The sequence below is a fragment of the Pongo pygmaeus genome, chromosome 8 (genome assembly GCF_028885625.2).
Source record: "Pongo pygmaeus isolate AG05252 chromosome 8, NHGRI_mPonPyg2-v2.0_pri, whole genome shotgun sequence".
NCBI classification, from domain to species: domain Eukaryota; kingdom Metazoa; phylum Chordata; class Mammalia; order Primates; family Hominidae; genus Pongo; species Pongo pygmaeus.
Genome location: NC_072381.2, coordinates 80,481,714 through 80,507,772, shown reverse-complemented (window position 1 = coordinate 80,507,772; position 26,059 = coordinate 80,481,714). Strand labels below are relative to the sequence as shown.

Genomic DNA, 26,059 nt, shown 5'->3' with positions numbered 1-26,059 from the left:
GAGCACTTTTGCTTTATTAATGAGTGCAATAATGAAAGTGTGGGTTGTTGAAAAGAATCAATGGGTGTTTTTATTTAAGGCAAAGCAGAAGTGGTACAATGCTTGTGAATACATCATTGTCGCTGAAGGCCTGACTCGTACAAACTTGCCTCTGATTGGTTTAAATCAAATAGGTCCAAGCACTTCATAAAAATGTCTTTGTCAGCCTGGTTTTGCTTCCAAACCTATTCATCTCTGTCAGTTTTTAATATTAGTACCAGGCTCCTGGCCATAGTCCATTAGTACTGTACTTAATTGCTCGTGCTACAGATGATTACCAATATAAAAAGCATTAATGTTTTCCCATCGCAAGGCTGTTGCTATGTAGATGTCTCAGACTCAGCAAAGCTTACGAAATGTGGTTATTCTGGACATTTCTTGCTCAGGATTTATAGATAAAGTTACTGTAGCTTTTGATGCAAAGAAAAATACCCACCTCATTCTTTCTAAGTGGTACATTTTCTTTCTTGTCTAACTCTTTACTTAAAAGTAACCAGTTCACTTTATTTTTATCAGTAAAGGAACAAAAAGGAAAATGGCTACTTTTATGGAATTCTCTTAGCTTGATTTTCTGGAATAGTAAATCACTTTAAAGGCTTTGTTTTCACATGCAGATTTCCCTTTTTAAAAAATGTTTTTAAAGTACATGCAGGGGGAAAAAATCTTTACTCAGAATGCTAGATTACTGGTTTTAATTTTCCTGAATAAATTACATGGTCTGTTTCTGTGGAGCACATGAAGTTGTTATTAGGGATTTAAAAAGGAGCATTAAAGCAAAAGTATTTTATGATGTGCATTTTTGAGTATTTAGAAAATCAAAATCATAAACAAATGTATTTGTTTGTGAGGGAAATTAGCAATTATTCTTCATCTTCTTGCACACATAATGCCTAATTTCAAATCCAACCTTTTGCTTTTACCATAAGCATTCCTTGGACAAGATTGTCACCCTGCATGGCTGAGGCAGCTTTCTTTGCAGGGACTTAAGGTGAGCTGTACCCAAGCCAGATGTACTTCGGCGGTTACTGAGTGATAGCTGGAGCTTCTGCCTTTTTTCTCTGAAGGTATAAGGCAGAGTGCGGGAGGCTTCATGTTTTGAATAAAATAAGCATGTGCTTTAAGTTAAGGACCAAAAATATATCAGGTTCTAAGGAACCCACCTAATCATACCATGGATAAAGGCCAGGGAAGGAAAGGTGAGTTACAGTTCTGTGCACATCAAGGACATGATTCCATGTATTCTTGCTCATTTGGACACCCTTGGAGTTAATAAATACACAATTCAGAAAGTCACAGGCAACATCTCAGAATTGTATATTTAAGAGGACCCCTAGCAACTCCCTAGACCAGTGCTACTTAAATGAGATTTTCTGACTTGTCCATGAACTGTTTGCTACTAGCCCATAACAAGCTAAGCACAGCAGTTGTGAATAAGCATTGATACAATTAGGCTGAAATTTGCCAGAATAACATTATGTCCGTTGAAGCTAATAAAAACTTGGGGCTTGTGTTTTGTATGCCTCCTTTTGAATTCCATTTTTCTAGTAATTCATTTTTATGGTTGTTTACAAAAGCATCAGTCAGCCTCAGATGGGAAATTTAGAAAACTAGTCCTTCACCCAGGTCAGTGGAGAAGCTCCGCTCCTACATCTTGGCCACAAACTCAGATGTTTATGGAGGCAGGTAGCATAGATGAGTGCAGGGGCCATGGCTGGCAAGTGTGCAACTGGCACTCACAGCCTGGGCCAGAGAGCCCAAAGGGGCCAGCCCATACTGTTGCTGTAGGTAGATGCCGTCTGTGTGTTTCTTGACCTTCTGTGTTTTCAAGATTTTTTTTAATGTGAAATAACCTAACTTACAAACATTGGCTCCAATATTTAAAAAAAATATTTTATATAAGCTAAATCAAATATGCCCAGGGGCAAAGTATAGCCTACAGGATGCCAAGTTCCACAAAGACTGAACTATGCTTGACACTATGCTATCCAGCCTCTGATTCAGCGCCCTGCAGTGGGAGGGCCTGGAGGAAGCTTCAGGGTTCCAGGCGCTCTTACTCTGCTCTACACACTCTTCCGTGTGCTGAGCAAAACACCCTCTGTGGCTTCCCATTGACCCTGCCTTGACTTCAGAGGACGACTCGCCACATGTCTGCTCCCTTTGCTCTGATCAGCGTCCAGGAGCTTGTCAAAGCTCCTCTTTCACTTCAGGTCTTCCTGTTCCATTCAACCAAGCCTCAGAGCGCCAGTAATGGACCTTCACCAGCTCGGCTTGCTCTCATGCAGGCGCCTCCAGTTTGTGTCACTCAGAATACCCAAAGCTACTCCAGATGTGGTATGCAGTATTTCTCAGGATGCGGGCAGTGTCAGTCTATCAACACAGCCTAAGATTACATTTGGAATGGGCAAGAAGCCCTCTCCTATTGGCCTGTTGCTTTCTCTTGGATAGGATAGATTTGCCATTTGATTAACTGTCTTTTTCATTTACTGCTGCCCTCAAAACCCAATCGGTGTTTTTTGGACATCTGCCATGTGCAGAGCACTCTCAGGGGTAAAGAGAACATATAAAGCAAAGAGTTGAGAATTGGCTGGCAAACAATGAGGAGGTACCCTTGCCACCACATTCATAGCGGAGATTGCTAAAGGAACAGGATGCTGCTTCCAGTGAGCCCGGGTTCAGCCTCAGAATTCTTCTCAGTATGGCATCCCCAGGGAGCCACCACGACTCATTAGAACTAGAAGATGCCATGATCCTTGGTTTATCTAACCTATCACAAGATCTGACTCAAAGGCCGTACACACATGGAAGAGAGTTATATCTATGTCTGTGGGCTGGGCATGGTGGCTCACGCCTATAATCCCAGCAGTTTGGGAGGCCGAGGCAGGCGGATGACTTGAGAACCAGGAGTTCGAGACCAGCCTGGCCAACATGGTAAAACCCTGTCTCTACTAAAAAATACAACAATTAGCTGGGGCTGGTGGCACACGCCTGTAATCCTGACTACTCAGATGTCTGAGGCACAAGAATCACGGGATGAATCACGGGATGGCTGAACATGGGAAGCGGAGGAGGTGCAGTGAGCCGAGATCATGCCACTGCACTCCGGTCTGGGCTACAGAGAGAGACTCTGTCTCAAAAAAAAAAAAAAAAAAAAAAAACTACATCTATAAAAACTAGTTTTACTTAATTAAAAAAAAAAAAATAAGTTCAACAGGGATCAAAAAAGGAAGAGAGAAATTTCAACTGAAATGAGCAAAGTCCCCTGTGGAAAATGTGTATAAAAAGGTAGGGGCTGTTTATCCTAAGGTGCAGTGGGTAGACTCTGCCCATCTTCATCTTTGGTAAGGTTACCCAGTCAATGGACTGCATTTCCTTTCCCAACACTGTCTTTCTCATGGCAGTCCTGACCTGTGGCCCCTATTGGGCTTACCTCTGCAACACGGCCACCCTGCCACTCTCATCTCCCTAAACCCACAGAGGGCATCCTAGCCCTTATCAACAACCAGAAGCCCAGGAAACTGAAAACAAGTTGCCCAGAGTTAGGCTGACTGAGATTGTACAGCTTCTCTTCCATCTACACTCCACCAAGCTTGTTCTTACAGGGCTCTGAGTCAGTTCAATGCAAACACCCTACACCCAGAGTAGCTTCTTCTTGTCATCTATAAAGAATTTCTCTCCAAAGGACAGTCAGGTAATTTCATACACAAGAGCTGCATACTGTGTATCACTCAGCATGCCTAAAATGCTCTGATAACTTTCCAATGCCTGGATATTTCAAGAAACTTTTAAAAAGGAAAACAAAACTCTAGCCAGAGCCTGGAGTAGAAAAACTGGTTTCTATTTTAAAGAAATAAACAACAGCCTTTGGAAAAAATCTCTATTTAAAAATTCTTAAATTTGCCTCTAAATGTAAGTTGTAATTAATAGAAGTTAGAGTTTACACTGTTGAGTGTAAAAACACCCTGAGGCACAAACTAATCAAGTGTGTATGTCATGCTGTAAACTATAGTGAGTTCTTTGTTTGACCCCCCCTCAAAAAAAAAGCTTGCCAAACAGCAGTTTTTCTTTGTCGAGCTCCTTTATTGTCTCATTTTTGTTTTTATCCTACTTCCTCCGTCCCATCCTTTGAACCTAACTATAGTATTTAAGAAACCTTGCAGGTCCTATGTTTTATTGATAGTTTTCATGAAGCATGAATTTAAATTTGAGAATAGATTAGGTGTCTTAGCCCTTTTCTTTTTGATAAATAACAAAAGGTTTCTACTTATGATTTTCTGTCCTCAGGGTTTTATCATTAAGATTAAATAACTGTACTCTCAAGCATGCCACTGCACAAACATCTTTTCAATTATGTGAGTAACAGATGCCTTCACAAAGGAACTATTGAAAATTCAGAAAGCATGTTTCCAAAAAAGAAAAGGGAAAAAAGTATCATATGACAGAAGAATGTAATTGTTTACCATTAAAGTATATTCTTAACTCTTCCACTGAAAACCTCTTGGAACATTTTGTTTTTGTATAAGTTACTACAAAGTTTGACCAAAATAATAAATGTTGTGGGAGAATTGTTGAACATTTCAGAAGTTCTGGAACCAGTAGGATCTAACATGCATGGGGCTTAAATGCAATAGTTGTTTGCCTATTTTTATATTTTGACACTGGCTTCCATCATTTGTGGTGTACACATCACATTGAAAACACTGCCATGTTGGCTGGGCATAGTGGCTTACCCCGTAATCCCAGCACTTTGGGAGGCCGAGGTGGGTGGACTGCTTGTACCCAGGAGTTTAAGACCAGCCTGGGCAACATGGTGATACCCTATCTCTACTAAAAATAGAAAAAAATAGCCAGGTGCAGTGACACACACCTGTAGTCCCATCTATTCAGGAGGTTGAGGTGCGAAGATCATCTGAGTCCAGGAAGTCAAGGCTGCAGTAAGCCATGATTGCATGAGACCCTGTCTCAAAACAAAACAGTATTGGGTTTATTATTCTTGAAATAATGTTCATCCGCCCTTGAAATGGATCCATACAACTCAGTTCTGAAGTCATTGGGCTTTTTTCATTGAGAAGAGTAATTGCTGCAATTGTTGCTGGCTGGCATTGTAGAGGGCTAAGCACCATGCATGGTCTGTGTTCACTGTAATAAGCATGCATTTTAATCCCTGGGACATAACATCAGCCTTCCTTAAGTCCATTCCAACTTTCTTCAATGTGGTTGTCATTTGAAAGGCATAGGAACAACATCAGTCTAGATGCTCTTACATGTGGCCTGGAGACATCATAGAAAGCCCCAAAGGAGCTTGATTAGGGAGACCATGGGCAGCTTGGGCTTGGTAAGATTAAGTCCTAGAGGCTGGAATTCATGGGGGATATGATTCTCGAGTTTCTCTTACCATCCAATATTAAGTTGGGCATGATCCAACTAGTATCACTACCTTTTGAAGAGCTATGGCATGGTTATTGTAGCATATTGTAAGAGTAGTTGCCAGTGCCTAAGCCATAGGGCTTCTTCTGATGTAGGAGGTTGACCCTTTGTGGAATGGCCACGTATGTCTTTTATAGGCCTGTTGCCTCTGAGAAAAGGAGAATGCTTACTCCAATTTCTCAGGTAACTCCTTAGGAGCTAGGAATTCACTTAACCCAGGCAGGAGTGATCTTTCAGTATCTCCTCCATGTTGGTACGTATCCATGTTGATACATCTGTGTATGAAGATGCACAGCCACCTTTTTGAGATGAAGATAGCTGGACTAGCAGAGGCAGGCAGTTTGGTGGTCGAACTCAAATTTTGACACTAAATAGCTGTGTGCCATTGACTAGTCACTTAATCGTTTAGCTCTGAACCTCAGTTTTGTCATCCATAAAATGAGATAAAGTAATATATCTGTAGATATTTCTTTTTGTAATGGTTGAAATTAAAGCATGCAGAGCACCTGGTATTAATAAGAATGTAATGCGTGGTGGTGGCTGTTAATATTGTAATGCCTAATCAATATATATGAATGACCTGAATGAGGTTTCTCTACCTTCCCACCTTGCTTCTAACACAGTCCCCTGAAATCCATGTAACTCCAGTTCAGTAAGGCTGTCATCCTTGAGCTAACTCTCTCACACTGACACACCTTTATGGGAGCCGAGCCACCACCTTGCTGTGTCCAGTACCACGTACCTTTCTTTCTTCTCTTCATTTAGGGTCACACACACTCTGGGACCATGGAGGGAGGTATCAGAATTATCAGTGGGCCTAAGAAACAACTCTCCCACCCACTTCCAGGGGCAAATGGAGAGAGCATTAAAGCTTTCAAAAAGTTTTCTTGTCCATCTCCTGCCCATTGAGTAGGTAATGAAGCCCCTGTGAGCAGATCATTTTCCCAGAAAAGAGACCTTTTGTGGTGACAAATGGTTATATTTCATCGTTGTTAACAGTGGACTCCATACTTTTTAGGTGTCTTAGCATAGAATACAGGTGATGCTCGTTATACCTACTTCATTTTTAAAGTATGTAAGGCAGTTTGGCTTTGGTAGCTCTTGGGCAAGCTGAGTCTTTCACACAGACTCTGTGTTGCACTCTGCCACCATTTTGTTGGCTCAGATGGGCCCCGCTATAGGCTCGTTCTTCATGTCAGCGTGGCTTCTTACTCCGTGGTTTGGTGCCCCAGACTTTCAGTTCACATCCTTGCCTGTTGGGAGGTGACACTGGAGGCCTCTTTCTCAGCTCTCTTGGTTATGGAGAGAGCTTGTCACACTCGGCACACTATTTTTTCTGCTCCACTGAAGTTCATCTGCGGCTCACATCTCTCTCAGATGGAGTTTAGCTTTTACTGTGCTCAACCAGGGTTGTGCCCGCTGAGGAAACATTCTCATTTCTCTGCTCATTTACATAGCGCATTTGTGTATTTGGCTGTTGGTTTGGCTCCCTACCCCCAAAAGCTCTTCTTCTACTTTTATTGTCATGGTCTAGCACCTGAGAGGTGAACAGTATGTGAGATTAGAAAAACTCTCTATGCTTATTGGAACTGTAACAAGCATGTGTACCTCATCTTCAGAAAGGAAAAATATACCTTCTATTGGCTCCATATTTGGTGAAAGATTCCTTCCCATACTTCACAGTGAAGTTATATTTTCAATTTCTGGCTGCAAAGGGAAATGTCTGGCCAAGCCGTAGAAATTTATCAAGCCTGGAATCAACTCAGAGGTGTAATGACTCCATTTAGGGTGAGATCAGGTCTGAAGTCCCAGTTGAACCAGTATGTCATTTCGTTGTTACTACAAAAAAAAGCCTAATAGTATTAGAATAGTAGTGACTTTTTCTTTTTTTCTTTTTTTGAGACAGAGTCTCACTCTGTCACCCAGGCTGGAGTGCAGTGGCACGATCTCGGCTCACTTCAACTTCTGCCACTGGGGTTCAAGCAATTCTCCTGCCTCAGTCTCCCAAGTGGCTGGGATTACAGGCACGCACCACCACGCCTGGCTAATTATTGTATTTTTAGTAGAGATGGGCTGGTCTCAAACTCCTGACCCCAAGTGATCCTCCTGCCTCCGCCTGCCAAAGTGCTGGGATTACAGGCGTGAGCCACCGCACCTGGCCAGTAGTGGCATCTTTGACCTGACATGCACCAATGTTATTTCCCTCTGCCCCTAGAAAATATTCCGCTCCAAGGACACCAGCAAACCTTTAGGTCTGGAATTTCTCACTGATTTGATACCATAAAGTGCCTATGTAGTAACTGGGGTGACTTTGGGATTCAAATACAACCCTAAAAGTTTGCCAGTTCTTGCCCCCACTCTCTGGATTCAGTCGGTTCCAGACATTATTGTAATACCATTTTTCAAGCTCTGTAAATAGATGGATTCTCATTTTTCCTATTAAGCACTGTTTGCTAAATATTTTGGCCCAAAAGTTCAGTCATTCCATGCAAGCATTAATCAATACAGGAGACATTAGTGGTTACTTGTTCAGATGAGGTTTGACATTATTTTTCCTCTGCTTCTGAGGAAGGGAGGGGAATGTTGTGTAATAAAGATGAAGGGTCTTTTCTTCTTTTGTACAAAATGCAAATGATGAGGACATGTGTGATATACACTTCTCTAATGCAAGGCTGCTGCTTTTGTTGAGAAAGAGAGGCAAGGCCCTGGAGGATTTTAGGCTTTGTAAATATAAAATCATCTGCCTTAGTGTTTAAAAAAAATAATAAAAGGGAGAAAGAGTTGGCAGGTTGCCAGATTACTTACATTACAGTAATAGATTTGCTGACCCCTGACTTCTGCTGTAGAGAAATGTATTGAATTTTTCATAATATCAGATGAGGCAGATCTAAAAACCTAGTGTACTGAGCACCATTATTTAACTTGAGATTTAGCAAAGCCGAAATCTTTTCAAACCAGCAATTTCATGTATGATGATAATTTAGTGGCTCAGATGCTAACAAATCAAGGTTATAATGCTATTGATTTGTTAATTTTAACTTGGGTTGATTTAAGTCTTTTTTTTTTAAGAAAGAAGAATGAGGAGGGGAAAAAAATCTTGCTTTTCACAGTGACTGAATTTAATAAGAATCTCCGTGATAGCAAAAGGCCCCCCTACTGTTTCTGCTTTGGGGTGGAAAATGTTATTCTTGTATTATTCCTAGGGAAAAATAAAATCTCATGCTGCTACAAATCTTATGCCTATGGAAAGATGTTATTTTTTAATACATAATGGCTTACCTATTTCAGATCCATTAATCGCATCGTAAATAAGCATTTTGCTAATCTGAAATGTGAAATCTGGATAATAATAAAGGCCCATTTATCTGTCCAGCTTTCAATCCCCAGACTAGATGTAGATCAGGAAGGGGAAAATCTCTCTGGATTTTCTAATGAATATATTGCTTCTCTTCCCCATTACTTCCACCCACCTAAAAGCCAGCCCCCATTCTTAGAGTTGCAGTCCATTGAAAATATTTCTCCTGTGTAATGAATTCTTGGGGGCTGGAGTGCATGTTTGCTTTTATCTGTACAGTTTAGAAACTGAAAATATCTTTGCTGTGCTACAAATATTTGAGAAATAATCATCCTCAAGGCACAGGCATGGTGCATTTTACTAAATTCTTTATATAATACAAACCTACTCAGCTTTCTACATAGGGCAGCGTTGACCTAATCTAAGGCTAACCTGTTTTCAGTGGTACCACATGTACGTTGAACGTTTAAATGTTCAGAAACCTATAATAGCTTTTGTCCTCTTGTACTGTAAAAACTTCTAATAATCATATGATAAGATCATATCCTGTGGGGTAATTGTGTTGTACCATGACAGGGTAACTGAAAAAACATTCAGTGAAAATTGCACCAAACGGAAATCACTATATGAAGCAGCGATTGTGTGCCGTGCGAGACTGTGCCCTGTTCTTCAAAGCTTAGCTGGTCATATTTCTACTTGCTTCCTTTTAGCTTCTGCCTTGCTTGTTTTATTTTAGGAGGCTTTTTTCCCCAAGCCACTATAATTATCTTTCAGTGATTTACAAGCGGGGGAAAAAAACACTCAATTGACCTTTACACACACACACACTCTCATATACTCTCTCTGGAAGCCTTGAACAAGTAGGGCTTGTGTTTGGATTCAGTTTTACCTTAGTCATGCCTCTTTCCAGATACAAGAAACATTTAATTCCAGATTTCCTGCTTCTGGCTTTAGGCCTTTGACCAGCAAAGTGAAATGTATTTTTTACTGCTGTCAGCCAGCCAGCTGCTGAGTTGAGTGAAGGGGAGAAAAAAAAAAAAAATGAAAGAAAAAATGAAAAAAAAAAAAAAAAAAAAGAACCGAAATGAGAATGGTGCCCTGCTTTGTGAACTTGCAAAATTAGAAAAGGAAATTAAAGTCTCCTTAGCACCCATCTAGAGAGCCAGGTTGGCCCAGGGCTCTCAGAACCCAGGGTGAGGGGTCCTTGGGGGTCCATGGGGTGTCTCTCCCACCCAATTCTCTGCTTTCCCTCCTCCTCCTTCCCACACTGAGACGTAATGCTGTCATTCTTCTCAGTAAAGAGGGTCCCTCGTGGTGTCACCATCTCCATCAGAAAATGAAGTTGGGGGAAGGGTGGTACCAGCAAATTGCTATCATTGGAATACCCAGACTTCAGTGTTCCTTGAGTTCCCATGGCAACAAAACAAAAGTAAAACAAACCTATCTGTCCCAACAATAAAATATGTTTTCATTAAAGTCAATTTAAAATATCTTTCCAGTTTAAAATATTCAATGCATTTTGCTCCCGGACAAAAATCCACAACCTGCCAGTATTGAAGAGGATAAAGTCCCTGGCAGAACCAGGCAGAAAAAAGGAATTGGGGGGAATGTTGGGGACTTTACAGATGAGACAGAATAAATTCAAGTATGAACAGGATTGCTTTTTTCTCTCTTTTTCTGCTTAGTTTTGCTTTTTATTATATAAACATTAACTGTAATATTACAGTGGGAAGCAGGTATTTGGCAGCCATATATTATTTTAGTAAGTCTACATAGGGAGGGCAGTTTCCAGATTTAGCAGCTGTAACATGTTTAAACTCAGTTTGTAATGGGATCTGAAGATAACTATTCCCCATGGGCTCTGTTGATCTTCATGGCTGGCCAACTGCCAGATGTAGGGCTCCAAAGTATTATTCACGCCTCCTTGCTCATACCTTGTCCAAGCATGCTCAGTAAATGAATTTTGTTTCTAATGTGCTATAAATTGGCATCTGATTTTCCCATAGTTTTATTGGTATTTTATTAAAGAGCATAATATTAGGATCACAAATGTCCCCACATCCGTACTGTCAAACCTGAACAATCATGTATGGTTAAGCAGTTGAGATCCAAATAACATAGATAGAAACCAATTTTAGGATAGCAAACCAATATCCAGACCAAGGAAGTTTTTGCCTGGGAATCTTAGTTTAAAAATAATCAGGATCCCCAATATTTGAACAGACTTATGATGTTTATAAGCCAAGTACATTTTCTTCATTGAGTCAACTTGTCTTATTTAAAACAAATTATGTTTGCTGTATTAAAGTTCATATTTTTAAGGCTGAGTCTTATATTAATCCCACAGTGAGTCATTAATCATACCAAATGCATTATAAAAACTTTAATCACTGAAGTTCAAACTGAGATTGTAATGCAATCCATCCCTTTTAATTACATCAGCTATTTTTCCCTTTCAGATAAAGAGCTACATCGCAAAGGGAAAACAGATTAAAACTAGAGCTGTTTGATGTTTCTCTTTTTAGAGCAATTTTATGCAGTTTGTTTAAAAAGTTATATAATTAAAATGCTTGAAATTTTCAGGCCTCTGGTTTTTGTGGCTTGCATAGTCTGTCTGCCTTCCTTCTCGCTAGGGCGGTCTTTTACTTAGCACCCTAAAACAGAACTCCTAGTGGAGTCCCCTACCCCACTCAGAGCTGTGGGATAAGACTAAACTGTCTCTTGGCCACGCTGTGCTTGCCTCTCATTGACCTTTTTATCTTAGATGTTTCATCTCTATCTTGACATGAATGAAAATAAAATCTTTTCAGATGGGCAGCCTAGGTTCAGATCTCACCTCTAACAAATGGTATGACTCTCAGGCAAATTGTTTAACCTTTTTAGGCCTCAATTGCCTCATATGTTAAAAAAGAGAATAATAACAATACTCCATAGGGATATTGTGGAGTTTACATAAAATAATCTTTAAATGTACCTGGCACATGCTAGTACCTACTAGAATATAAGCTTCATGAGCTCAGAGGCTTTGAATGTTTGGTTCACAGCTATGTCTCAGTGCCTAGAACACTGCCTATAGTATGTGCTCAATAAATAGTTTTTGATGGACTGGTAAAGCAGCTAGCATGATTGTTGCAGTTTTGTTAGCACTTACCAGGTGCCATAGGGAGTGATGGTGATATTGTTAATGTTGGATGCTTCCATTGGTATCTTGGTCCATAGACGCACAAAACCAAAAAGAGGTCTTGCTGAGTATTAAGTTACCAGGTATACTGATTTTGACCAAGGAAGCAGAACGCTAAAGTGTGGAGTAAGTTTATGGAAGTATAGCAGTGTCACTGGAGATGAAGTCATTTAATAATTTGCTTATATTGAGAAAAGAAAGTAAACCCCCATAGCATTGATGCTACTGGAATTACTCAACTGACCGATCATCTCTTCTGTTAACCTTTTAGATTAATCCTACCATATGAAAGATTTATTAAAGGAGAAGAAGATAAGCCCCTGCCTCCAATCAAACCTCGGAAACAGGAGAACAGTTCACAGGAAAATGAGAATAAAACAAAAGTATCTGGAACCAAACGCATCAAACATGAAATACCTAAAAGCAAGAAAGAAAAAGAAAATGCCCCAAAGCCCCAGGATGCAGCAGAGGTGAGTTGCTTTGCTCCATAGAAATACCTCTGGAAGACATGTGCTGCCTCAAGGTCCTTCTGGAGCCCTGAATCCACAGCTGTGTCCCTGCACAGTTGGATGGCTTGATGAAGAAACCAAGAAATCTAAGCTTCACAGTTCCCCACATAGTTGCCCAATTCCTGAAAGCCTTTCAGCTTGCTCATGAGATGAAATCCAGTGTCTAATATTGAATGGGATAGCCCAGGAATAGAATCTAGAAAGATACAAACATCCTGTAGAAAACCGATAGCAAATGCTCAGGCTTCAAGAGAAAAGGATCCAGAGCTACACTAACATCAAAGAATTTTACTGTGAAAACATGGCTTCTTGACTATTCCACAGCCAGTCTATCTGAGGTGCTGGTATGACTTTAAAACATATTTTGGGGCTGGACATGGTGGCTCACGCCTGTAATCCTAGCACTCTGGGAGGCCAAGGCAGGTGGATTGCTTGAGCCCAGGAATTTGAGAAGAGCATGGGCAACATGGTGAAACCCAGTCTCTACAAACAAAGCTCACGCCTGTAATCCCAGCACTTTGGGAGGCTGAGGCGGGTGGATCACGAGGTCAGGAGATCGAGACCATCCTGGCTAACATGGTGAAACGCTGTCTCTACTAAAAATACAAAAAATTAGCCAGGTGTGGTGGTGGGCGCCTGTAGTCCCGGCTACTCGGGAGGCTGAGGCAGGAGAATGGCATGAACCTGGGAGGCGGAGCTTGCGGTGAGCCGAGATCGCGACAGCCTGGGTGACAGAGCGAGACTCCGTCTCAAAAAAAAAAATATTAGGCATGGTGGTGCCCCACTGTGGTCCCAGCCACTCGAGAGGCTGAGGCGGGAGGATAACCAGAGCCCTGGGAGGTAAAGGCTGCAGTGAGCTGTGATTATACCACTGCACTCACTGACAGAGTGAAGCCGTGTCTCAAAAAAAATGCTTTGGGGGTCTAGGAAAGAGGGACCTTGGAACCGTGGTGCTGTATCTTGCAAGACTCTCCTGAAAACTTCAGAGATGTGTTTGTCTCCCACAATTGATTGTGGGAGAAACCCCGTCGCCCACAATTGATTTAGTAGAAACCCCGTCTCTACTAAAAATACAAAAAATTAGCCGGGCGTGGTGGTGGGCACCTGTAGTCCCAGCTACTCGGGAGGCTGAGGCAGGAGAATGGCGTGAACTCAGGAGGTGGAGCTTGCAGTGAGCCGAGATCAGGCCACTGCACTCCAGCCTGGGCGACAGAGAGAGACTCCGTCTCAAAAAAGAAAAAAAAAAAAGAAAAAAAAATCTTAAGTGCATATTATTTATAGGGGAATTTTGAAATGGTTCCTATGAAACCATTATTATTTTTCATATTAACAGGTAGTTTCTGCACTTTTTAAGCCCCCAACAGCCTTTTGGTAGAAGCCATTACCCCCAGCATGCAGCCAGTCATGTAGGCTGATCTGGGCTCCGTTTCAACATGAATAATAAAAAACGCTGCTGCCCATAAAAAAAAAAAAAAAAAAAAAAAAAAAAAAAACTGAGCAGCCACATTTGGAGACAGCATGTTGTAGGATTCAACCACAGAGGGAATTTTGGTGCTGATATTAAATACCCCCTAAAAAATCAGGTTTATAATGAACACATAAGAGGCTCCATAATTAAACACTGGTTTAAATCGCACGTGTACAACACGCACCAACCTCCCATCTAGACATCAACTTACCCAGCTGACTCTTAAATAAGAAAATAGTATCAATACCAAGATTAGAAATTTGTGGGGTTTTTGTTTTTATTAAGTTTCGTAACTATTTTAAGCTCTAGTAACTAAAAAGGGAGAGGAGGAAGAAGATGATGCAGTTTTTTTGTTTTTTTTTTTTTTTTTTTTTGAGACAGAGTCTCTCTCTGTCTCCCAGGCTAGAGTGCAGTGGTGTGATCTCGGTTCATTGCAACCTCCGCCTCCCAGGTTCAAGCAATTCTCCTGCCTCAGCCTCCCGAGTAGCTAGGACTACAGGCATGCGCCACCACATCCGGCTAATATTTTTGTATCTTTAGTAGAGACAGGGTTTCACCATGTTGGTCAGGCTGGTCTCGAACTCCTGACCTCAAATGATCCTCCTGCCTCGGCCTCCCAACGTGCTGGGATTACAGGTGTGAGTCACCATCCCTGGCCAGATGATGCAGATTTCTCAACATCTGCAAGCTTACAACATAAATGGCCAAAAGCAAGGAAATTCCAAGTGCATGCTTACATTCCATTTTTCCTTGATACTTTTGGCCTGGTGATTTATTATAGGGTTTCAGATGAGTGTGTTCTATTAGCTGCCATATGTACACAAAACACCAAGGGACAAACCGAGGACCAAGGGGACAGCTGACCCTTGAATGTCTCCACTTTAGGGATTAAGTTTGAAATGGTTGGTTTGTGAATGGTAGGAGGAATCTTTAGCCTATGCACTGAGCCTGTCAGCTTGGGAGATGACCATTCCCAAGAGTGGAGCCTTACCCCCTGGAGTCCATAGAAACCCTGAAAGCTGTTAGGCTTTGTGTTTCCTGTAGGCTACAACTGTTCCCTTCAGGGAGCTGTAAGTGTCTCAAGTTTTGAAAGTTGTCATGATGAGGTTATCTAAACCTCATGGAATCTTCCACCCTCTCCAAGGCTGACCTTATAATACGAATCACTTCTCACCTCCAACATAGAACCATGTTATTAGCCAGGTGTATTTTTTCTCATTAACTCTATCTGGGGTTTTTGGTTTGGATTTTATTGTTTTCATTGCTTTTACTTTTTGGTGTTTTCAATATGAAGTGGTGAACTCAATGGAGATAGAAAGGGTGATAAATTCCCTCTAGTTGAATCCACTATATTCAAGTAATGGGATTGCAAGTTGCATGGTGGGAAGCTAACATTTAACATACGAAGCAGATCATAAAATGTCTTCCTAGAAAAAAAGTCCTTTACTTTTTTATGCGTAGCTTTCAAAGACTTCCTAAACCTGTTTTACAACCCGAAGCGTGGGACTCCGATATAACTGCAGGTCTACATCATAGAAACTTCAATGGGACTGAGTATCCCCCATTGCCCTGCATCAAACTATAGCCCCATAAGAAACTAACAATTAGATGCAATTTGCCTTTTTCCCTTGCCATACTCATTTTTCTGTATTTTTATGTCATATATAAGCTCAAGAGACCAATGATGATTATTAATGTAGAATAACTAATGATATTTGTGCTGGAAAAGGCAGCTACTAGTACAAAGAAAAAGAAAAAGAAATAATGATGATAAGCAAAGTCTCTTAGGTATAACATGTCCCTAAAATTCAGGGTTTTTTTTTTTAAAGGGATTTAAGGAAAAATACCTGTGAAATAGGTGTGATTTCTTAAAACTTTTGTTCCCACGTATTCCTAAACCAGCATCCTCAATCTTACCCAAAGATGCTAATTGGCAGACCCACCCTGCCTGCCTGCCTGCCTGCCTGCCTTCCTTCCTTCCTTCCCTCCCTCCCTTCCTCCCTCCCTCCCTCCTTCCTTCCTTCCTTTTTTTTTTTTTTTTTTTTGAGAGTTTCACTCTTGTTGCCCAAGCTGTAGTGCAATGGCATGATCTTGGCTCACCACATCCTCCACCTCTGGGGTTCAAGCAATTCTCCTGCCTCAGCCTCCTGAGTAGCTGGGATTACAGGCGCACGCCAACACGCCTGGCTAATTTTTGTTTTTTTACTAGAGATGAGGTTTTGCCATGTTGACCAGGCTGGTCTTGAACTCCTGACCTCAGGTGATCCGCCTGCCTCGGCCTCCCTAAGTGCTGTGATTACAGGCACTTCTTTTCTTAACAGAGAAGAACAAAGTTCAAGGGATGAGATGGAAAAAGGAGGGGAAGAAGACCAGCTCAGTACAACTGTTTTGTGACTGCTCTGCTAAGACATGTCAGGGCAGAATGACAGCAGTTTTGAAAGGGCTTGTCAGTCAGCTGGGTCATAGATGGAAAGTTAAAATGACCTCTTAAGCTCTTAAGGTCAAAGTTTACATGGCTACATAATGCTGTAAATGGGTCGAATTGGTACCCACAACTTCTGTCAGTAGGGTCACATAAGGAGTGTCTGTCTCATTGACTATAATTTATTTCATTGAACAGCAAAGCTATATTTGCGGTGGCACTGACTGTCTGAATTTTGACAAATTCATTTTGGGCTCTAATAGAAATGTAGTTTGCTGCAACCTAGAAGGACTTAGTCTCCTCTGTCCCTCCAGTAGACAGGCTGCCAAGAAATCTTCATACTTTGTCAATATTTTAGCATTATCTGCATGTCATCTGGCCCTGAGTAGAAATTATTAACACTTATGCATTGCTAATCTTCAGTGAATCATATTGAATACATTGGGAAGGGATTTGCCCTGTTAAAGAAAAGCAAGGAGTTGCAATAGGTTTGTTGTTTGTTGTTAACATGGGGTTGGTTGGATTTTTGAAAGAGAAATGCTTTAAAAAAATCTTTCTCAGGAGTATCATAAAACACAACATGTAATTTAAAACCCATTTGGATAATTGACTGATTTGACAAGAAGACAACCTTAGAATTAAACTATATATTAGAATCAAGGAGTGATATGATTGTATACCATCAGTACATAACACTTTGCTATTTTGATAGGTGTCTCATAAGGGACTGAAGCGAATATGCATATTTCCCCTAATGTTTCTGTAATTTAGATTTCTTTGTTTAGAGCCATGACTGGGGAGTAATAAAGCTTTGCAGAAACTTCATGAGCTGATTGACAAGCCTGTTTGCAAGTAAAACTGCTGTGTGGAATATTTTATTTCATAGCAAAATGTGTCAGTGTATTTGGTTTTCTTCTGACTGTCTTTTGAAATATGTTACCAGGTTTCATCAGAGCAAGAAAAAGAACAAGAGACTTCAAGCCAGAAAAGCATCCCTGAGCCTCTCCCAGCAGCAGACATGAAGAAAAAAATAGAAGGGTATCAGGAATTTTCAGCGAAGCCCCTGGCGTCCAGAGTAGACCCAGAGAAGGACAACGAAACAGACCGAGGTTCCAATAGTGAGAAGGTGGCAGAGGAGGCGGGAGAGAAGGGGCCCACACCTCCACTCCCAAGTGCTCCTCTGGCCCCAGAAAAAGATTCAGCTTTAGTCCCTGGGGCCAGCAAACAGCCACTCACCTCTCCTAGTTCCCTGGTGGACTCAAAACAAGAATCCAAACTGTGCTGTTTTACAGAGAGCCATGAAAGTGAACCCCAAGAAGCATCCTTCCCCAGCTTCCCCACCACACAGCCACCGCTGGCAAACCAGAATGAGACAGAGGATGACAAACTGCCCGCCATGGCGGATTACATCGCCAACTGCACCGTGAAGGTGGACCAGCTGGGCAGTGACGACATCCACAATGCGCTCAAGCAGACCCCAAAGGTCCTTGTGGTCCAGTCGTTTGACATGTTCAAAGAGAAAGACCTGACTGGGCCCATGAACGAGAACCATGGGCTTAATTACACGCCCCTGCTCTATTCTAGGGGCAACCCAGGCATCATGTCCCCACTGGCCAAGAAAAAGCTTTTGTCCCAAGTGAGTGGGGCCAGCCTCTCCAGCAGCTACCCTTATGGCTCCCCACCCCCTTTGATCAGCAAAAAGAAACTGATTGCTAGGGATGACTTGTGTTCCAGTTTGTCCCAGGCCCACCATGGCCAAAGCACTGACCATATGGCGGTCAGCCGGCCATCAGTGATTCAGCACGTCCAGAGTTTCAGAAGCAAGCCCTCGGAAGAGAGAAAGACCATCAATGACATCTTTAAGCATGAGAAACTGAGTCGATCAGATCCCCACCGCTGCAGCTTCTCCAAGCATCACCTTAACCCCCTTGCTGACTCCTACGTCCTGAAGCAAGAAATTCAGGAGGGCAAGGATAAACTCTTAGAGAAAAGGACCCTCCCCCATTCCCACATGCCTAGCTTCCTGGCTGACTTCTACTCGTCCCCTCATCTCCATAGCCTCTACAGACACACCGAGCACCATCTTCATAATGAACAGACATCCAAATACCCTTCCAGGGACATGTACAGGGAATCGGAAAACAGTTCTTTTCCTTCCCACAGACACCAAGAAAAGCTCCATGTAAATTATCTCACGTCCCTGCACCTGCAAGACAAAAAGTTGGCGGCAGCAGAAGCCCCTACGGATGATCAGCCTACAGATCTGAGCCTTCCCAAGAACCCGCACAAACCTACCGGCAAGGTCCTGGGCCTGGCTCACTCCGCCACAGGGCCCCAGGAGAGCAAAGGCATCTCCCAGTTCCAGGTCTTAGGCAGCCAGAGTCGAGACTGTCACCCTAAAGCCTGTCGGGTATCACCCATGACCATGTCGGGCCCTAAAAAATACCCTGAATCGCTTTCAAGATCAGGAAAACCTCACCATGTGAGACTGGAGAATTTCAGGAAGATGGAAGGCATGGTCCACCCAATCCTGCACCGGAAAATGAGCCCGCAGAACATTGGGGCGGCGCGGCCGATCAAGCGCAGCCTGGAGGATTTGGACCTTGTGATTGCAGGGAAAAAGGCCCGGGCAGTGTCTCCCTTAGACCCATCCAAGGAGGTCTCTGGGAAGGAGAAGGCCTCTGAGCAGGAGAGTGAAGGCAGCAAAGCAGCGCACGGTGGGCATTCCGGGGGCGGATCAGAAGGCCACAAGCTTCCCCTCTCCTCCCCTATCTTCCCAGGTCTGTATTCCGGGAGCCTGTGTAACTCGGGCCTCAACTCCAGGCTCCCGGCTGGGTATTCTCATTCTCTGCAGTACTTGAAAAACCAGACTGTGCTTTCTCCACTCATGCAGCCCCTGGCTTTCCACTCGCTTGTGATGCAAAGAGGAATTTTTACATCACCGACAAATTCTCAGCAGCTGTACAGACACTTGGCTGCGGCTACACCTGTAGGAAGTTCGTATGGGGACCTTTTGCATAACAGCATTTACCCTTTAGCTGCTATAAATCCTCAAGCTGCCTTTCCATCTTCCCAGCTGTCATCTGTGCACCCCAGTACAAAACTGTAGGCTCAGCTCTGCCCAGCAGTCCAAAGCAGCATGGCCAACAGAGCTTCACTCCTTACCCAGGAGTGCTGGCTTATAGAGTTAGAAGTCAGTATTTCTTCTAATCTGAGGCTATGATCAGTCCCAGCTGTAGGGGCCCAGAGGGGAGGTGAACATGCCTGATTTTTGTGGGACAACTCTAGCCTTGGCTGGTCAGTCTTGACTCCCTTCCAACACAGATGCCCAGGCACCTCCTGATCATTCACTTCGCACGTGGGCCTTGTGAAGGGATTTGTGAATATCCAGGAAGAACTTAGAGGACCCCATCTGAGTTCAGATGGTCAGGAAACAATCTGGGCAAAAAAGAGGCAGGCATTTCAAAGGAAGGGGCAAGAAAGACTGGCAAACAGATGCCAAGGGATGCCCCTCTTTTTCATAAAACTCTCCAAGCTTCAATCAATGCAATGTATAGTGAAACTTCAATAGATCTTTCATTTTGACACTATTAAACAATCCAGAGAAGTAAACACTGTTAAATTGACTGTATATATTTGCTTCTTAAAACTACCCGTATCACTGTTTGCTCACCTAATTTATATACAGGTAGTTCCATTTTCTCCCAGTTCCTTCTCGTCTTTTTTTTTTTTTTTTTTTTTTTTTTTTTTTGTTAAATGGTATTGCTTTTGTTTGCAGGTCTTTTTGTTTTTGTTTTGTTTTGGAGGCTGACTGACTGTCCTAGTTGTTGATGTGTGTTTGTAATTTTTCCACATCTTATTTTGAGCAGCTTTGGGTGGTAAAGTTATTGTTTACAAATTGAAGCAACTGATTCTAGTGGAACAAATGAAAAAGAAACAGTCAAGCACACAATAGTGCAAAGAACGTTCCTTTGTAGATCCGCAACTTAAGGATTTTGTTCCTCATAAATGGCATAGTTGAAAGAGCTTATACACTGCTTACCCAGCCAAATGCTTTGCTTTGAAGTATTGGGTTCTGTGAAAATATTGAGCATTGTACTTACCTTATCTAGGCTGTGAAACTGTCCTACATACCAGAGGAATCATAAAAACAAAAACCTCACTGGCAGCAAGCTGCCGAATAACAACAGAGTCTAGAGGACATATTTGTGGGCTGCACAGATATTTTAGGAATTTCAGAAATTAGAACAGGAGCCAAAATGATTTACATTGGCGTTGGCACTGATTCCTTTAAATGGTCTGGGAAAGGGGGTTGGGAAGAGGATGGAGCTCAACTCTCCAGAAGAGGAGCAGCTGCAGTCCTGATAGCTTCTCTAGCCTCGGTCTTTTGAGTGATAAGTAGTCACGTTGTTTTCATCCAGTTGGTTTCTTGTCATTCCCAAGAAGAATCTCCCAGGCCACATCTTTGGGGATAACTGACATACTGGATTAGCCTTTTCAAAAGAAAAGTCATCCTATTTGGTTTTATGGGGTGTGAGTTTTGTGTGTACACACACAGAAACATGTAAGGTGGTTTGGGTCATGTTTTTAACCACCTGGCAATACAGTCCACTTTCTGGTTTCTTTTATTGTTGGAAGTAAATGGTCAAGCTGCTCAGGCAGTGAAAAGATGTGGAGAATGTCCGTTGTCATTCTTGCCACTGTATTCCATTTGCTACTGAGATGTAACATTAAGGTGGACACATTTTCTAACTGTATTAATTAAAAGTCAATGGATACAGAGAGTGGATTTTCTCCCCAAGTCCCATCCCTGCTGAAGACCGCTTGGATGAACTCCCCAACCCACTGTGCCCCTCCCGCAACACTACCAGTAGACTTTAGACCATAGTTAACTAAGTCTTTTACCTCTGAGATACTTAATTCTGGGAAAATTGATGACAATTTTCAACTTCTAAATAGGTAACTCGACTGCAAAATAATCAAAACTGATAACAATGAAACTGCGGCTCTTAAACAAAGCCATGCATGCCGTGCATTTGTATTGAAATGTCTCCATAATATGAAGCCAAATATTCAATGTAACATACTTAATATCCAAAGGTGGAAACAAAAGAATGTAGAGATCCAGTGTTAAGAGTTCCATTTGCTTCAATTAATTATTTACCTTCCTGTGGAATAATATATATATATATATATTTAATAGAACCATAGATAGACTAGTAGAATTTAGATTATAAATGTGTGAGTGCAGATTATCCTGCTATTGCACAAGCTAGAGGGGGGAAAAAATCTCAATTCCAGCTGGCAAGATGCTAGCCAGGACACATAAGAAAGTTGCACTAGATTGAATGGTCACAGAATCGGAGGACATGGAAGAAAAAGGAAACTTCGGTGGTTCTGCAGCAGACATGGGCTAGATCATATGTGGTTTCTATGAGTTCGCGTCTCAAAAAAAAAGGAGGGGGTGCATCTGTCCCCAGTGGAGCTCACCTATTTGGAATATGGGGCATTTGTTTTTTCCACTGCAATGATTTCAGTCTGGTTTCATCATGTTGGAATTCGATCACACCATTTTCAAACAATGTTAACATAGTCCAGCTTTTGTTTTTCTCATCTCTTCCGAGAGGAGACTCACTGTTTCTGTCTGAGGAAGCTCATACCCTCGGCAAAACATCAGGACAAATAAAGAGAAATGGGGGTATGCATTCCCAACAGAAGCAGTGTGTTATTTGTTTTAAAACTCTGAACAGAGATCTTGGAAAACTTTCAAAAAGACCATTGAATTCTTCACTGGCTGAGAACGACATTTTAAAATGTCTTAAATAAGGCTTTGTTTGCATTGTTTGAGTTCAAGGGGCCTTATTATTGAATGGAATTGCACAAGCCTTTCTTTGTGCAATCAAACCATTGTTATTGGTAGTTCTGTAAAGGAAACTGTGGAATCGAATTGGCAGTGGAGTCATAAATCTATTTACTGAGTGTGGCTTCCAAGAAATGTTGCAATTCAAAATGCACTAAGTCTGTGATTTATTGGAGATTTGGAGATTCTAAGTAATATTTTTAAAAAACTTTTCCACGCAACTTCTGGTTTAATGTTTGGCAACTCCACATGATAAAAAAATAAAAACAGCCCAACCGAGTTTCGGAATTAAGTATTCTTCTAGTAAGTGATTCAAACTTGTAATATTTGCCACAGGACTGACTTATTTATTTACTAGCTAGAAGCTCTTAAGTTCACTTGTTTATCAGGGCATATACAGAAGGGTTTGTTAAAACTCAATGTTAACTTTACAACTTTCTGACCTGGTGCATGAATTCTCAAGTACTGTATTTCACTGTGTTGGTGTGTCTGATGGAAATTTCGAGGTGGTCCCACAAAAATATTTTATGTAGTGTGCCTTCAAAGAGAACCATTTATTTCTCTTCACTTATCGTCCCACAAAGTCACATTTGGTGGTGGTCAGCCAAGTCGCATCTGGTCTAGTTTTACTCTTGTCCCAATTTTAAAGAGAAATGGGAATGAGTTTGCCCTGGTGAGACCCACACCATTGCAATGATTATCTTGAGCACTTAAAGTCCAGTGTTGGCTGTTAGTGTATTTGATATTCTGCCTGTCTCCTCATGGTTGAAATATGTCTGAAGAATAGCAGCATAATCTCTTGGCTGTTTATACTTTTTTAAACTTTCCTGTGTTGTAAATATTGTATACTTTTGGTGATTCCAGCTATGTAACCTCTATGCTCTGTAAGGTGATTATTTGTATATAGCAACATGGCCCAGTGATATTATATAGTTTCCCAATGGAGAGGTTATTGAGTAACCTTTGCATTAGTTTAAACACTACCAGAAGAATGCTGAGCCAACTATAAACACTCAATTTTGTATGTTTTCCAAATTGTACTTATTACTGCTTTTGATACTGTATTACGTGCCAATAGTTTCCCAATCACATAGCAGGCAAGAGATATTTTGTACTTTTTGATCCACTGTAATATTTAATAAAAAATGTTACTATCTGTTTCCTTTTGGGTGTGAGTAATCTGTCACTCTTCCTGAGGAGCCTGTGGCCTCCCCAGAAGACTTGCCACCCCATCTGTCCAAATTCAATGATAACAGTAATGATGGCAATGTCTGTAGTTCGCTAAGGACCTAGTGGATGCCCAGTTGGCAAATATCTCTTATCTTCACAAGCTTATGTAAATATGATTATACGCATTTTACTTATGAGAAAACTGAAGCTTAGAGAGGTAAATCAACTGATCCGAGATCACCCAACAGATGGCAGAGTCAGGATTTGAAGCCAGGGCTCTCAGCTATGTACTTCCTTTGTATACCATCCTCCTCTGCTGGTAGGATAATCAGAAAAGTTATTTTATTTATTTATTTATTTATTTATTTATTTATTTATTTTGAGACGGAGTCTCGCTGTGTCACCCAGGCTGAGTGCAGTGGTGTGATCTCAACTCACTGCAACCTCCACCTCCCAAGTTCAAGCGATTCTCCTGCCTCAGCCTCCTGAGTAGCTGGGATTACAGGTGCGTGCCACCACGCCCAGCTAATTTTTTAATTTTTAGTAGAGACAGGGTTTCACCATGTTGGTCACGCTGGTCTCGAACTACTGACCTCATGATCCACCCGCCTCTGCCTCCCAAAGTGCTGGGATTACAGGCATGAGCCACTGTGCCTGGCCAAGTTATTGTTTTTTATTCAGTCAACAAAGATTTACTCATGCCCCAATTGCCAGGCATAGTATTAGGAGCTGGGAAAACAACGGTAAATAAAATATAAAATATTGTCTCTGGGAGCTTATAAATCTTATGGGAAAGAGAGTTCATCAAATAGTCATTCCTATAAATTCAAAACTTCAGTGTGACTGAGTTCCAGGAGAGGAGTTTGAGGAGCAAAATGACACACAAAGAGGAGGTGGTGACTAAAGTGACTGGCTGAGTATGGGAGGGAGGGAATTGGGAGGAGGGTAGGTCAAGCACGGGGTACCACATGTGCAAAGGCCCTGAAGCAGGAACGAGTTTGGCTTATTAGAGGAAATGAGAAAAGCCTGTGGGGCTTGATTGCATTGTTGAAGGAGTGAGGTTAGAGAGCGTAGCAGGGCCAGGTGGGTAGGTCCCAATAGACCAGATTGATTTGATCAATTTTGTCTTTATCCTAAGCAAGAAAGATTTGTCTTTTTCAATATCATCTTCTGGCTGTTGTGTGAGGGGAGCTTAAGAACAATCTAACATCAGTGAGGTGGTGGTCATTTCGATGGGGTGATGAAGGTGAGAGTGGACACATTTCAGAGGTACTTGGAGGAATGAGCAAACGTGGTGATGAATTAAATAGGGCAAATGATGGAAAGATACTCAGGAAGGGTTGAAAATCTGGGAAAACACTGCGTATTCTGAGGTCTGCATCTTTTAATCGTAGACCTGATGGTGATGGACAAAGATTTCTGATCTTTTGTTCCCTTGACCTCTGCCCCTGGCTTCCCTTGGCTTTGCTCAGCTTATTGTGAGTTGAAATGAGGCATTTACAAAGCAACACCCTATTTTTCCCCTTCTTATGAGTCCTAGAGAGGGAGGAGAGGTGTGGGGAACAGGACTTATGGTCAGGATGGCTTTGATAGGAAAGAGTAAGCTGCTAGCAAGCATGTCACCACAACTCAGAGGAGAAAAGAAACATATATTTTGGTAAAAGCCACGGGATCCTTTTCCTCATCATTATTGACTCTCCAAAGGACCCTGCCCATGCACATCGGGGTCAGCAGCCTCACCCTCCTCACCGATGTTAGAAGCCTCACCCTCTTCTTGCTGGCTGTCATTCTTTAGCTAATCCTGCACCCGACAAACACAGGAGGAACCCCCAGCCCCGTGGTCCCCTGGCCCTCATTCTGAGTCATGTGTATTTCACTGTATCATGTGACTTGCTGTGAGTACATCAGAAGAACTTTTTTTTTTTTTAGCATGCTTTTAAAACATTCAAAGCATTTAAAAGCATTTAGCATGCTTTTAAAACGCAAAGGTATTCACTATCACAGTTTTGCTTTTATTTAACATAGTGTGGTAGATTTTTTGCCATATTATATGACCATAATAGGAAATGAAATGCATAAGGTTTGGAGTGGAAGAAAATCAGTTGATATTTTTCATAAACAATAAGACTGTTCATCTGGAAAATCTTAGAATTTGCAGGTAAATTATTACAGTGAGTGAGAGAACTCAGCAAACTTCTTACATATAAGAGTTCTAAAAAATCAAAGTCCATAACATTTTTATCTACCAGTGACAATTGAAATCACAATTTTTAAAATGTCCATACCAGTGAAAAGAAAAGGTACCTAGGAAGAAATCTAGCAAAACATTTGGAAAGCAACTTGGCAAAATCCAGTGTAGTGGCAAATGCGCTTACCGTGTACTATAAACTTAGCAAGAACACTTTTAGATATTTCCTGAGAACCCTCACACTTGCGTTAGAGGGCCAAAGTATGGGGATGTTCATTGCAGCGTTGATTCTCATCACACCCAGGGAAATACACAGACAAAAATCAACATAAAAGTTGGCCAGTGAAGAATAGATACGTAAATAAACAAAAAACGTAAGGCCCCTTGCCTCAAAGGACATGAGGCCAGAAGCAGTTCTTACAGCTATGCTCATGGATTGAAGGTGAGTACCTTTCTGCATTTTTTATGGCAAAATTGTGCAGATTTCAAGAACATCATGGGAA

At 41.7% G+C, this 26,059-nt stretch overlaps 1 protein-coding gene across 5 annotated transcripts in view; it reads left to right on the top strand.

Moving 5' to 3' along the window:
• The window catches only part of ARID5B (AT-rich interaction domain 5B), a 200,764-nt gene extending 177,404 nt beyond the window's left edge, over positions 1 to 23,360 (top strand). For all 5 annotated transcript variants that reach the window (XM_054503392.2, XM_063669939.1, XM_063669940.1 and 2 more), the window contains 2 exons: positions 12,211 to 12,409; positions 17,282 to 23,360. In XM_054503392.2, the coding sequence (XP_054359367.1) occupies positions 12,211 to 12,409; positions 17,282 to 19,447 (2,365 nt within the window). In that variant the 3' untranslated portion in view covers positions 19,448 to 23,360. The remainder of the gene's footprint in view (positions 1 to 12,210; positions 12,410 to 17,281) is intronic.
• The last annotated feature ends 2,699 nt before the right edge of the window (positions 23,361 to 26,059 follow it).